The sequence below is a fragment of the Macrobrachium rosenbergii genome, chromosome 55 (assembly GCF_040412425.1).
Source record: "Macrobrachium rosenbergii isolate ZJJX-2024 chromosome 55, ASM4041242v1, whole genome shotgun sequence".
Classification (NCBI taxonomy): Eukaryota; Metazoa; Arthropoda; class Malacostraca; order Decapoda; family Palaemonidae; genus Macrobrachium; species Macrobrachium rosenbergii.
This window is the reverse complement of record NC_089795.1, coordinates 35,812,100-35,827,767: the sequence shown is the minus strand read 5'-3', so window position 1 is coordinate 35,827,767 and position 15,668 is coordinate 35,812,100. Positions and strand designations below refer to the sequence as shown.

Sequence of the window (15,668 nt, the reverse complement as noted above, 5' to 3'; positions counted from 1 at the left end):
CAGTGATACTCGTCATTAATTGGTTCCAGAAGGAACGAATGCCGAAAATAAAGTACAGTACAAATGAATTTTCCCAATAAAGAATAATGTAGTAAATTGAATTACTGTAATTTATACCAGACCACCCAAGAAAATGCAAATAATTACTTTATAAAGTAACTTCATTTTACATTTTGGTTTTTAAAAAATCATGGCCTCGCTAACATTACCATCCACTATTTTTCATTTATCCAGATCAGCAACAATTTTCTTACTTCCTCAAGTGTGTAGGATTTCTGTTTTGTCAGTTTTAATTCCTTTAACAACATCTGCCACTTTTAATTGTTTCTTTATTTTTCATGATGGTGATTATACTCTTGGCAAGTGGTACTCTGCAGAAAGATCAGCTTTCATATTTACCTAGTCTCTCTCTCTCTCTCTCTCTCTCTCTCTCTCTCTCTCTCTCTCTCTCTCTCTCTCTCTCTCTCTCTCTCTCTCTCTGCTAGTAACTGAATTCTTTTTCTGCTTATTATTATTACTACAGGTTTACATTCTCTTATCTGACATTCTGAAAACCAATTTTTTTTTTAGAGGCTGGAGCATTGCCGTAAGTTTTAAGATCGATGAAATTTAATGCTGCTTCTGGTCACATCTTTATGTGAAAATTCAAGTTTACTGTATAAACTCTCGTATCATGCCACTTTCCCAAGCAATTTTTAATCAGATTTTAAGAGGACATATCATACCTGAGGTGACCAGAGCTACATAATATATGGGAACTGTGGTCCTTGGTTAGGCTGTTAACAGTGATGGTAACCAGTTGCAAAAGTCAAATAATACACTTGTATTTAAAGTAATGTTAATTTTAATAAAACTGTTTTACGTAATATATTAGATTATATTGTATGTATATTGTCATTACTGTATTGTAAAACATGAACAGTGTGATCATGTGCTGTGCCATTTGCATTCTGGTTAATGATTACATTCTCAGAAACATCAGCTGATAGTATTTTACTAACACCATCATTGCCAATGTAATTTGAAGATTTTTTCCAATTATCAGAGCTGAGTTAACATGCTGCTTACCATTATGAATGCAGTAAATTGTAAATCAAGGAAGTACTGTACCATCACAGAAAATTTTAACTTTCAGTAACACTAGAGGTAGTTTTTTTTCCAAAGTTAGTGTTTTTTTTAATTATGATCTAAAAGATACTTTGCACAAATTAAACTTTCATTTCACAAATTATATGAACATAGAAACAGTGTAATAGAAATATGTTGGAGTCCTGCCCGTGTAAGTATTAAAGGAAATGAAGCCATTAGACCAGCCAAAGCTGCAACCAGTATGACTAGTTCACATGTAGATGTTCCTGTTAGTGATTATTTAACATGGCTAAAGCCCACTGCAGTGAGTAAGTGGCTGAATATGTGGAATAATAAACCTGATAGTCATTAATTAAAACAGACTGAGCCCCCTGTTGGAATATAGAATTCATCAGCTCAGGAAGAATGACACACCTAAGTAATTTTGAGTTGTCTTAAAATTGGTCACTTGTTTAACCAATAGATATTTGATAAACAGCCCATATGATCCACTCCCAATATGTACAGAATGTAAACTAACAGTTGAACTTTTTTGTGTAAAGGTCCAAATATAATTTACAATGAATGTCAAGTCTTGGAAACAAATAAATTAAAAAAAATTGTCAGAATCGCCATCATTTTCAATTAAGCCAATTATAACATTTTTCAGAAACTGAATTTTATTAAATAAAACTGAATTTTATTACTAATATAGACAAATCCTTCAGGCCAGCCCTGTGAGAGCTAAGTGCATTTTCACAGTGGTGTGGTTAAACTACTTAGAATTCAAGTCTACAGCTGGAAAGATATGCCAAAGAGATGTGATACTGCCTCCATCTTAAGTTGCAACTTTACATAAGTAAATGTATGGACATCAAATTTGAAGTGGTTTTTTTTTTATTCCTTGCATAAGAACCACATCTCATCCTTTCCAGTTTCTTTCTTACCAGGTGATTGCTTACAAGATGAGGCAGGGCTTCTTGTGCCTCTTACTGACTCAGCTTGCGTCATACTTGAAATTATAGCATAAGAAAAAGAATTTTATATTTATGAAACGAGTTATTAATTTTTTGTTTTTATGATAGATAAGCTATGATATGAACCACATAATTCAAACAGTAATTAGTAAATATTTTACCACCAGATGACAAGATTGTCAGAAACAACTGACCTTTGTGAAATGTCTACTCAGACAAGTCTCCATACACACAGTCAACCAACTACACCTCTTGGCAGCCACTTAGATGATGGAAAGGGATGCAGTCATGCACTGAGAAAGTCAAGTTTAACATTACCACTCTTGAATGAAAAGGAAGACCCAGGGGGTGGCATAAGTTGTAACTCCACACCTGCTTCTGAGACCTTTTATACAGCTACCTCAGTTTTGTCTCCTGATATACGTGATTTGACCTCACCTTGGTCTCCTCTTCCAATTGAAAGGTCTCTCTCTGAAATGAGAGAAGGTGAAGGACTGGGTGCTGCTTGTAAATCCTTTGCTCAGGGAAACTGTGATTTACCACCCAAAGTGCCTAAAAGTGATTGTGGAGTGACTGAGGGCATATCCCATTTTGAGAGAGATGATGACTTGTGTTCTTCTGTGTACAAATCTCCAAGTGCCAGTAAAATTGAAGATGTTTCGTATTTAGGTGATGTGCTCAGTTCAGAAAATATTAGTGAAAATAATCTAAATCTTAATCAAATAGCAAAAGTTCGTGATAATAATTCTTGTGATATATTAGGTTTACAAGGGTCCCCAACATCTCCCATTCTCCAAACAGGAGATCATCCCCACTCCCAAGATTCTCCAGGGGTAGAAGGGGCTGCTACTTCTACTCCTGTTAAGCTTAGATGTAGTCAAGGAATTAGGAAGGAGGACTGTAGAAGAAAGATGTATATTGATGAAAAAAACAAGGAAAGTTGTGTTGCCTTACCAACAGATTATGAAGGTAATTACAATGAATTTACTAAGTCAGAAAATGCTGCTGTGATTACTAATGCATCAGATTCTAATAGGCAATCTATTGTTTATAATGTGGAGGCAAATGCCAACAATAATTTTAGAACTAGTAAAAATGGAAATGCTGATGCCTGCATGGCTTTTGAAGAAGAGGTTAGGAAAGAAAATGACAATCTCACAGAAGTCACAGATTGTGAAGGAGATACTAGACTGGTTAATGATGAAGGTGAATCATTACTTTGGCATCCTGGGTTGGAAAATATATGCAAATCAAGTGTTTTGATATCACCAGATGCTGATGTTACTAAAGCTGCAGAGGTATTAATAAGATTGAGGGAAAATGAAGATAAATCCAACATGAGCATGGAGGAAAAGGTATGTAATTTCGTCTGCATTTTTTGTCTTTAGCTATACTCCTTAACCAAAAACTGAATTGAAAAGAGCCTAGTGGGGTCTTCATTTTGATTTAGAATTTTGAATTTTATAACTGGTTATACTGACATCATATTGTGACTCCTTTATAATGTAATTTGCTTGGCATGTTTTATTTTATCAATTAATCTTTTTTACATTGATACTTGGAAAAGCTTTCATTGGCTCTTGGAAAGGCAAACAGTATAAAGATATGTGCCATTCATTTCATCTCAGGATAATTTCCTAGAAACCCAGCGTTATGTGTGGTATGCATGCAGCAGTTGAGAACAGTGCCAAGAGTAATTTAAATAAGATTTATACTTCTTAGTTTCTCTTGATTCAAATACTTGAAGTTATCAGGTAACAGCTAATGTCTGTTGTGTTCAGGAAAATTGCAGACCTCTGAGTTGTATGTATTCCTTAGCCCTCAGTAGAAGCAGATTGGCCATGTGTCAGTGTCTTGAATTAATGAAGTAAGAGTTCAGAGTAAAACATCCCCCTGCTATGGGAGTTTTACTGTCTCATGGGATTACAGCTTGTAAACTCATTGTTTGGTTTATCAAGAGCTGGCATGTCTTCCAAGTATCCTACAGTTACTGTTTAATTACCTCTTTTCATCATAATCCTTATTATAGGTGTATGAATATATTTTTTAATTGACTTGCCATATTTACTGCTCGTGATTGATATTGATATCTTTGTAACCTTTAGGGGTTTGGAAGAGATTGGCAGTATTTATGGAAGCCATTATGATTCTTTGTAGGGATTGTTGAACAAACTCATTTGTATGGCTGTGAAGTTTGGATATTGAATGATATTATAAAATTAGGTAGATTCAGTAGAGATGAAATTTTCATGTAATATGTGGATTGAGAACAGTTGAAAGAGTTTGTATATATCCATGCACCTGTTGTACATTTATGTTGTCTATCATTGTCTTTACTTTTACTTTTTTGTCTGTTTTGTATTTATTATACCTTCTGTTAAAACTTAGAAGCTGCATGTGATGCATGTATCAGTGATGGTTTTGCACATGTGAAAATGTAAACTCTGACTTGGTCCATATTCCAGATGCACATGCATTGTTGGTGCCTTGTATGTTTCTGTTCCTTGTACTAACATTAGTGTTCTCTGTTAACTTATGAAAATTGCCTCTTGAACTTGTTCACGGATATATCCTTTTTCTGTATATTATATACCTAGTTTAATTGATTGAAATGAATGACTTTAACACTTAAATACATTTTTCACTGACAGTGAAAGACAACAAAATGTACAGGAGGTACACACACACACACACACACACCTATACAGGCAGTCCCCGGTTATCGGCGGGGTTCCGTTTCTGAAGGTGTGATGATAACCGAAAATTGCTGCTAACCGAAAATCGGTGATTTTCGGGGGTTATCGGCATAAAGCGCGCCCGATTTTAGGTGCTCCAGTGCCAGCGCTGATTTTCAGTTATTGGCGCCAATACCCAATTATCGGCACCGATAAGCAGAAATCTGCGATTTTCGGCACCAAAAATTGCTGATTTTCGTCGCTAGACAGGCCCCGCATAAAACCAGATCGCTGTTAACCGAGCCCGCCGTTAACCGGGGACTGCCTGTATATATATATTGTTGCATTCTGAGGCTGGTTGGAAGGGTGAAAATGGGTTATTTAATTAACTGCCTTGAAGGCCAACACAAAGCACTCAGAATGCAAGCGATAAATGGAATGAATAAACTGACTTATCTTGGCTTCACATCTAAGTAAACAGAGAATTGGAGGTCGCCTTAGTAAATTATAACCAGTCAATGCTTTAAACTGAATTTATTTACAAATGAAGCAATCAAGAAATTAATAATTAAGGGCTAACTAAGTGGCAAACAAGCACATACAAGGTGCAATCAAAGTTCGACACCACGTAGCAAACAGCTGAATCAGAAAAGGCTACCGCCCTGAAGTAATTTGACACTTATATGACTTTAATGCAGACTGGTTAAAAGATTTTTGGTTCGTAACATAACTGGATTCCTTAAGGGGGGAACTGTTTAGTGCCCCAGACTGCTTATCAGAAGACTCTTGCATTTGGCAGGATGGCAGTTTAACGTCTATGTTATTTTTGGTTCACAAGGCAGGGGTAGACCACTCGAAGGCTAGATAACAGGGTTCTGGAAGAGTATTCCAGGTTAGCATTCAAAACCAATGATTATCTCTCATGTGAAATTACTTAGGCACAATGGAGGAATTGATCAATTAGATTTAATTAGCACAGGTAACACTATGGAGGGAATGATCTAATTATGATCACTGAACTAATTTAATTTGAGCTTGGGACAAGTCATGAGCGGCAAATGGGCTGCTAGTCAGTAGAGTAGCCCACTTACAGCCCTGATTGGCCCTTTTGTCCCTAACAGCTATCTAACCCCCCAAAACATCAGATGATGCGGGGGGTAAGAGATCGCTATGTTTTCCCCCAAATCAGGTGATCTGGGGATAGGCCTACATAAGTTCACCCAGCGTCTCCTCCAACCACCATTAAATTTGATTTTCTATCTTAACAGGCTAAAGGGACGAATGGAATATATATATATATATATATATATATATATATATATATATATATATATATATATATATATATATATATATATATATATATATATATATATATATAATATATATATATATATAATATATATATATATATATAACATAATATATATATATATATATATATATGTATATATATATATGTATATATATATATATATACTCTTATATATATATATATATATATATATATATATATATATATATGTATATATATATATATATATATATATATATATATATATATATATATATATATATATATATATATTACCCATAAGTTTTGATCCATTTTTTCTTTCTACCCATAAGTTTGTGTTTTCTTCTAGTCAGTGGCTGCGACTCTGGAGAAACAACATTATAGTAACCTTGAAGACCAACTGATGAATCAGCCTTCAGTTATAAGCAAGATTCCTGGAAATAAGACAAGTGAATTAAGTGTTAATACTGTTGGATTGCAAGAAGACCAAGAGCAAGTTTTTGACCTTGGTAGACCAACTGATCTTCCTTTAGATTCATCTTTATTGCAAGAAGACAGGTATTTTAATAGTATTTTATCTAATTTGTTTATATTTGTCTGGAGTTGTGCAGATATTTTAAAAATAAAAAGTAGGATGTATTTATATAGGGTACTAACCATTAACTTTCTAGAGCCTACTACAGATTAGTATTTTGAAGTTTCAGTACATGTAGGTGAGAATATTTTTTGCCCAGCCAGGAGCGTAAACGTGTGCCAGGATTTTAATTTTTGTTTGTATCACATAACCCCATTAATCATATATGCCATGTTTTTGTGATGCAGAAATCTCAGTCTGCCCAGACTTGTGCCAGTCAGGTTCCAGAAGATTCCCATTTTGCATGCTTCAACCTACCTACTGATTCTAACTGTGATAAATGCAAGAGAAATGAATAGTAAGATTCCAGCAAGCTATGGCCTTCTTTAGATATGCAAAACATAATTTTACATAGGAAAAAATACACATCAGAGTCCATAAAATTTTTGCAGCATATTTAGAAACATATTCGCACATCATTTTCCAGGATCATGTTGTTAATTCCAGCACTTGCTTGCAAATAATTGACTTCATTTTCATCTATTTAATTGAATTTATATTCACACATTATTTACTATGTATTGTTTTGTTGCTGTTGTATTATCATAAGGTTGATGTCTTGGACATTTTAAATCTAAATACTCTCTAATTTCACCCTTTCAGTTTTTTCATTTAAGGGTATTTTTGCTATTTAATTTTTTCTTCGTATCTCAGAGAGAGAATGCATTTTTGCTAGCGTAGTTGTTTGTTTCGTCCCCAAGAAGTAACCTTCCATGTGTCTGTCAGAGCTCCATGGTGACCAAACTAATATCAAAGAATTCTCTTTTAGTCTGTCTCTTGGCCAGGTGTTGTGTCATAATGATAAACATTATAACATGTGATGGAGTATGTAATGGACCCAAAGATAAGAGGGCTCTTTCCCTTGTCTTACAGCAAAGCTGTATGCAGATTTATCCTTCATCAAACCTGCTAGAAGAGGAAATGATTATAGCACATGCGCAGTCCGCCATATTGTCGACAAACAGACTGGGAAGAGACCAAGGAAGCCATTACCTTTCATTGGTCCAGATTCAGGAGAAAAGCCAAAAGAAACAAGTTGAGCGCTTAGTTTTAAGTCTGAGTTAAAGTTTTAAACTTTGTAATTGGTAATGTGAAAGCCGAGAACCCGGCTTTTCTTGCTAACACATGGCTGGCATTAAGTTGTAATTCAAATTGTTATTTGTAAAAAGTGCAAAATGTTTAAAAAATTTGTCATTTCAATTAAATGTTTTAACTAAACGAAATGTTTCACAATTTATCATTAATATAGAAAATCCTTTTAGATTCTATGATGTCTACAATAATCTAGGCAGTAGCCTATATCGGATTGAGAATAATTTGGTCTAGATAAATATTGGATGTTGTTTGTAGCCTATAACCTAGGATTACATATCCTTAAGTGTGAACTAAATAAGATGGATTAGGTATTAACCTAAATTACCAAGGACCTTAGGATTAGATAATAGCAATAATCTGAGCAAGGTATAATGGTATCCTAGCTATAAGGCTACATATTAGTAAATTTTTTCTTTTTTATATTGATATTTTGAGAGGAGAACTGTCTCTTGGAACTAGCCCATTGATTCCAGGGATGGGCTGGTTCCAGGGGAAAGGAATATTGGAATTCTGTTCAGCTTGTCTACCAAGATGATTAGAGTGGGGATTATTATATTCATGTAATACTCTCAGTCCCATCAAGCAGGCTTAGCCTACACTTGAACTGCCATGACCATGATCATGTTGGTGCCATCCCTTTATCCCTTTTGGGAAGGATACCCAACCCAAACATACCTGTGTGTTCCTCCATGGCTTGTTCTGATGAGGGTACAGCCAGGTTGGTTGTTGGATAACTTGCACACTCAAGGGACGAGATGATGGATGGTGTGAGAGACATGCCTACTGTGGTCTTCAGCCCCTCTCGTACTTTCCTTTCTCCTGCTCGCTCTACGCTTATTTACTCTGAGGCACCCAAATAAGACTAGAGTTGCTGAAGACTGTAGTCTTTTCTCAGGACAAGGTTACTGAATGCCATGTTTTATGATTTCACTGTAGTAGCTTCACAATTTTTTGATATTATTAGTACCATGACAGTCATACCAAAATTTCTAATCCTTTGAGCTGAAGGTTTTTCTTTAAGAACTGATTTAAAAACTATTTTGTATTTTTCCATATAAATAAATTACTGTTCACACATGTTCATGTAGAATGCTTTCAACAATATAGATCATTGCATAAGACCAATTTTCAGTTTCTGGCATTAGTTTTAAAAAATAAATTTTGTCAGAATTTATACAGTGCAAATAAAAAGATCACATGAAATAAAAAATACAAAAAAATTGTTGAAAAATAGAAATCAGTGCCAATAGTTTCATCTTACCAAGAGTTGCACATTATCTGAAGTCTCATCCAAGCACTGCATAAGCTCCTGAGGGAGGCATTGGAGAGAAGATTCACACTCAAGTCTGTCCTGCTTTTAGCCTAAGCATTGGCATTGAGAGTAGGCAAGGTTTGCAGCCTCTCTTACTTAATGTAGCACACAGAGAGTTGGATATCTCTCTCATTATTGCTTGTTCCTGAGTTGATAGTGAAAACTGAGAACCTGTTGTTATGTCCCTCATTAGGGATTTAAGAGCTTTTCATTCCCCTTCCTTTGTTGTAGGTGTGGATTTTCATGAGGTGATGTAACATAAGAATTTCCAGATACTACTGTATCTGTACTGGACTCTCCATCTTTGTTAGTACCAGCAGGCACATGATGTCAAAGAACACTGTTCTGTTCTGGTTTTATAAGATCATCAAGTGTGTGCACAAGTAGTTAGGCAAGGGCCCATGAAATCAGGGAAGTTGCCCTGTCCCTGGCATTCTGCAAGAACCACTCAGTAGTACAAATACTGGAGGAAGGTATGCCACCAGACCTCCTTTACGTCTTTGTATAGTACAAATACTGGAGGAAGGTATACCACCAGACCTCCGTTACGTCTGTACCTCTGGTAATGTCACAAGTCCTTGTACACCTTCTCAGTACGACGTGTTGTGGCTATTCAGCATACGACGTGTTGTGGCTATTCAGCATTTTGTGTAGTGACTAAGCTCCATTGGACAGAAAAGTATCCTGTCTAAGGTTCATGGGTAGCACAAGATTGCATGTAAGAAGGTGACTGGTTCCTCTCTTCCCATCTCTCTCTTTCTGTCTAGCAGCCAGCTACCGTGTATGTGCTATTCTGGGTATCCTATCTCTTGAATGTAGTTTTAGTTTGTATGTGCAACTGTCTCCATCACTGTAAAAATTGGTTTGACAGTAGTTATATCTTGAATGAAGTGAGAAGTCATGTTGTTTATTCTATTTGTTCTCCTCATGGAATTTTCAAGCCAAGACGACTTGAAGGTGCCCAGGGGTTTTAGCCTCAGTGCAGAGAATCCTGCATGTTGACATGAAACCCTAGTATGCCACAGGTTGTTGTCAATTTTGGTGGCAGATCAGTCAAACAACCTCTCACAGATATGAAATCATCACATCAGATGCATAGAAGATGGCAGATGTTTTTAACACTCAAATAACCCTTAAACGCCGACTGGACGTATCGTATGTCGACTACAATTGTCTGTAGGGTGCTGAGTGGACGTGATTAAAAGATCGACTACAAAAAGTTTTTTAAATATTCGCGGAAAAATAGTTGCTAGGCCCTAGTTTCGTAAAAGATTTTAAATCACGTGCCTTGAGGATGCTGGAGTTCACGGATCACACTGTTGTTTTGTTTATAAGCGTTGCAGCTGCGCATGCGCAAATTTCTTTCTTCTTGACTACAGAGCATCCAGCACGACGCATCTCAGAATTCTTTCGTCACTTTGTTGTAATTTTGCACCGTTTTTATGAGCTGTTACATAAAGTTTTATATATGAAAATGTGCAATTTCGTGTAGAATACAACAAAAACAACCCATGGTTGTAGCTTTTATAAGTTTGAAATATTTTCATATAAATCACGATAAGTGCCAAAATTTCAACGCCGGTCAACTTTGACTCGACCAAAATGGTCGAAAAATGCAGTGTTGTAAGCTAAACTCTTACATTCTAGTAATAGTGAATCATTTACCTTCATTTTGCAATAAATTGGAAGTCTCTAGCACAATATTTCGATTTATGGTGAATTTTTGAAAAACTTTATCCTTACGTCTGCATGGTAACTCTGCCGAAAATCTCAGAAATTCTTTCGTCACGTTGTTGTAATTTTTGCACCGTTTTATATTAGCTGTTATATAAAGTTTTATATATGAAGATGTGTGCAATTTCACGTAAAATACAACAAAAAACAATGCATGGTTGTAGCTTTTCCAGTTTGAAATATTTTCTTATAAATCACGATAAGTGCCAAAATTTCAACCGGTCCAACTTTGACCTCGACTGAAATGGTAAAAATGGTGTAGCTAAAACTCTTACATTCTAGTAATATTCAATCATTTACCTTCATTTTGCAACAAATTGGAAGTCTCTAGCACAATATTTCGATTTATGGTGAATTTAAAAAAAACTTTTCCTACGTCCTGACGGTAACTCTGCGAAAGTCTCAGAATTTTCGTCGCACTTTAAGTAATGTTTGCACTGTTTATATTAGCCGTTACATAAGTTTATATATGAAAAAATGCAATTTCATGTAAAATACAACAAAAACAACTCCATGGTTGTAACTTTTATCAGTTTGAAATATTTTTCATATAAATCGATAAAGTGCCAAAATTTCAATCAACCGGTCAACTTTTGACTCGACCAAAATGGTAGAAAAACGCAATTGTAAGCTAAAACTCTTATTCTAGTAATATTCAATCATTTACCTTCATTTTGCAGCAAAATGGAAGTCTCTAGCTTTAATATTTTGATTTATGGTGAATTTTTGAAAAAAAACTTTTCTACGTCCGCATGCGGTAACTCGGCCAAAAATCTAGAAATTCTTTCGTCACTTTCAAAGTAATGTTGCACTGTTTTATATTAGCCGATACATAAAGTTTATATATGGAAATGTACTTAATTTCATGGAAAATACAACAAAAAATAACTCATGGTTGTAAGCTTTATCAGTTTTGAAATATTTTCATATAAATCACGATAGTGCCAAAATTTCAATCTTCAATAACTTTGACCTCGACCGAATTGTTGAAAAAACGCAATTATAGCTAAAACTCTCACATTCTAGTAACATTCAATCATTTACCTCATTTTGCAATAAGCTGGAAGTCTCTAGCACAGTATTTCGATTGCCATTTGAATTTTTGAAAAAACTTTTTCCACGATCATGCTGGCCATTGTAACTTCGACTGAAAATCTCAGAATTTCTTTAGTCGCCTTGTAATTTAACCGTTTATATTAGTTTACATAAAGTGTTATGCATGAAAATGTGCGTAATATCATGTAGAATACAACGAAAAATAACTCATGGTTTAGTTTTATCAGTTTGAAATATTTTCATATAAATCACGATAAATAGAAAAAATTCGATTTTCGGTCAATTTTAATTCGACCGAAATGGTCGAAAACTTGCAATTAAGCTAAAACACTTACAGTCTAGTAATATTCAATCAATTACTTTCGTTTGCAACAAACGGAAAGTCTCAGCACAATTTTTTCGATTTATAGTGAATTTTTAGAAAAAAAACTTTGTACATCCCTGTGATTAACGAATACATGCATCATTTGTAGATAATATTTTTTCTGTGTTACTTTGATCGTTTTACAATTTTTATATGCAAAATTATCACAATTTAGTGTACAATACAACGAAAAAAACATAACTCATTAGCTTTTTAAACTGCTTTTGCTCACAGCGATTTGTAAACAATTATATATGAAATTTTTTTCATGCTGTCATGTATTCAATATTTATATATGATAATATTTTTTCAATTTGATGGTTGCATACTAAACTTCAGGCAATGACAAAAAAAGGAGCCAAAAATGAACTCTTAATCTTAAAAACTAAGTGCTGTGATTTTTTGAAATAATTTTTTTTTCCGTCAGTTAACTCCTGAAGCATACGGCATCTGACAGACACTTTTGTAAATAGAGGCTCGGCGTTTAAGGGATAAAAGAATAGAGAGACAAAGAAGCAGAGAAACCTTACTTGAAAGTCAGTTAAGGAGCGCATCATTATTGTCATAGGAGCAGGTGCATTCCTGTCTCAGAGATAGACAATAAGCTCATTATCTTCATCCTGGAGAGCTGAAGATTGTGTGGCCCCCAGTAGTTCTGGCAGGTGGAACATTGCCCTGCAAGAAGCCCTTTTGTGAGAAGGGACATGCAATGCTGCATATTTTTTGTTGTTGTTGAAGGAGTACACTTACTTTGCTATCCCATTTTGTTAGTCTTTAAACAGTGAAGAAGACACTGTGTTTGAGTGAAGAACTAGAAGACATCACCTAATGAAATCAACATTTCTCTTCTTTAGAAGAAGAGGAAGAAGCCCAGAGATTTATATCATGTTGTATTGGTTTTAAAAAACCTAATAATATTGTGGTAACCCCAAAGAGGAAAGACAAAGACTAGTAAATCCAAGTAGGAGAGGAAGATGTCAGATTAGCTCTCAAGCAGGAGATGCATCCTACAAAGGAACCAGCACCCCTGTAGAGCAGAGTAAGTAGCTGTTCTGTTTTTATTTCCAGTTCAAATACAGTGTATGTAACCTCCCTTCATTCCTTTCCCTAATCCTATTTTAAATTTCTCCTTTGTTAATAAGTTTATAATTACTGTATATATATTTTTAAAGTGTTTGCATTATTACTCAATCCTGTTGTATGTTCAGTGTGTTGTACTATGAGAAGTTATCGTAATAAATTTAACTGGCCATTAAGGTAAGAAAATAGCAAAGAGAGATTGTAACAGCCTCCCTTTTAACATGGGCGGTGGAGGCAACTAGTAAACCACTGTTATCCTTAGGTCTGATTGCAATGATTTTGTTACCCTCTGATTTGGTAAAAAGGCTACAAGAAAGCTGAACTTTGGCACAGGGCCCTGTCAGCCTCAGCATCAGTGGTGCAAGGCTGTACAAAAGGTTACAGGTGTCTTCCATCACTTGTTTATGTATATGACCAGGAAGCTGGCATTTCCTGATGGGAAGAATATTACCAGTCATGCTCTTCAGACTGTTCCTCCCACCTGAGGAGTGATTCTTAATGAAAGGTAAAGGTTTCTAAGTTTGTAGTAACAAGTAAGAAATTCAGGATATTTTACATTTTCCATAGGTATGTAAACTGGAAATCTTTTATCATAATCCCACCTCTAACCAACCCCATGCCTTTTACTAGAGTTTGTGGTATCCCTTCCCCTCACTTGCTTACTGCTAATTAACAGTGTTGTTACCAAGCATCAATGACTTTACCAGCTTTTGCCAAACGGTGTATCTAGTAAGACTTCAGGTTTGTATGCTAGGAAAAATTAAAATTAACCTGATTGCAGTTTTTGTAAAGATTCATTTGATAGTGGACAGTTTTTCTCTACAGACTAGCACTGCTTATTGAGCGAGAAGTTCAACGACGGGTTTTGGAAGAAGTGGTTGCACGTGAAAATGCGGCTTTAAGTTCAAGATCCCAATATAGACGTACTTATCGTTCAATGAGTGCTTCTATGGATCCATGGAATCTGTAAGTTTGCCACCTTTTTTGAACTACTTGTGAAATATATGTATGGTTTAGAAAACAATTGTAGAATTAACAAATAAAATGCCAAAATTGAGGTATATTACCAATTTGTAAACAGCCATCTAATGTTGGTCATTATTACTTCATCAGTGGCCTGAGGGTACTTTCTCCAGCTGAAGTGAGACCTTACACATCAATGAGTGTAAGTTTCCACTTGTTTAAAAAATATAGTTACAAGTATTACTTAAACATGCATGTGATGCTTTTAATTAACACTCTTGCACAGAGTCAAGTGATTCTCAGCCTCGCCATGTATGTTGAGCAAAGACTTGCTTGTAAGCATGCCATTTGCAAGCAAAATTATTAGTTTGATTACTGCAAAAGACAACATACATTGTGCAGTTCTTACTAATATCCATCTCTGGCCAAAACCTTAAGAACTTTAATTGTAAATTGTAGATTAATTAATTCAAGGGTAAGGTTTGCATGGTTTTTAGGTTCTACTTTTATTTATGTAGAGATTTCAGCTTGTACTAATTGGAAGTGCAATTCTACCATGTAAAGGATATTAATGATATAGGTTTTAAGGCTCTCATAGAGTGCTACACAGTGTTTATTTATTATGAACCCACAAGTCATGAATAGTTATATATCTATGCAAATGGCTCTGCAATTGCACCAATATGTTAGGTCTTGAAAATCAAAGACCTCACTGCATGTGCTCAGACCACCTACCATATTCCTCTTAAGGTATCATTCTTCCTTGCAACTCTTTATGTTCAGATGTATTCTGAGGTGGTCTTCCAGGATTAGCAATACTGTATTTTGTATTTGTCCAGGTATTCATAATAATGATGGTGGTTTTTAGTGATCTGTGAATTTCTAAAAGTTGTGACTTACTGGAGGAGATTTAGAGGGCAAATAATGAATAATGTAAATTAAAAAATTGTCAGTCAACTTCAGCCATATCATTATGTCCAGTTTCAGAATGGACAGTGGAATGATCAATTATAGTTTGTGAATTTTTATTTTCGAAAAGAAACTTTCTTAAATTTACAAGAGATTCAAATAAGGGTTTTAGGTACATTTATCAAGTAAAAAAAGGAAATATCCTCGAGCTGGCTAAGCACTGATGCCTCAAAAATTTCTCATCACCGAACTTCAGGTTGGTCGCTGGATACGTGCCTGTACTGTATTTTGACTTCATGGAAGCAATAATGAATTTTTTTCAGCACTTAAGGAAGAGGATTTTGTTTCATGAATCTTAACTTTGAATTAGTTTATGAGCCTTTCCATAAAGAAAAATAAAGAGTAGAGTTGTTTAAAGTATGCCAGTTTACTAAATTAGGCAGCTACTGAAATGTTTAAGATGGATATTTTGCAGATTTATTTCAAAATAATTTTTAATCGACA

At 34.9% G+C, this 15,668-nt stretch overlaps 1 protein-coding gene across 1 annotated transcript in view; it reads left to right on the top strand.

Moving 5' to 3' along the window:
• The window catches only part of LOC136835961 (kinesin-like protein Klp98A), a 130,418-nt gene that overhangs the window by 68,733 nt on the left and 46,017 nt on the right, over positions 1-15,668 (top strand). Inside the window, 4 exon segments of the mRNA XM_067099864.1 lie at positions 2,213-3,404; positions 6,371-6,575; positions 14,118-14,258; positions 14,406-14,457. Of these exon segments, the coding sequence (XP_066955965.1) occupies positions 2,213-3,404; positions 6,371-6,575; positions 14,118-14,258; positions 14,406-14,457 (1,590 nt within the window).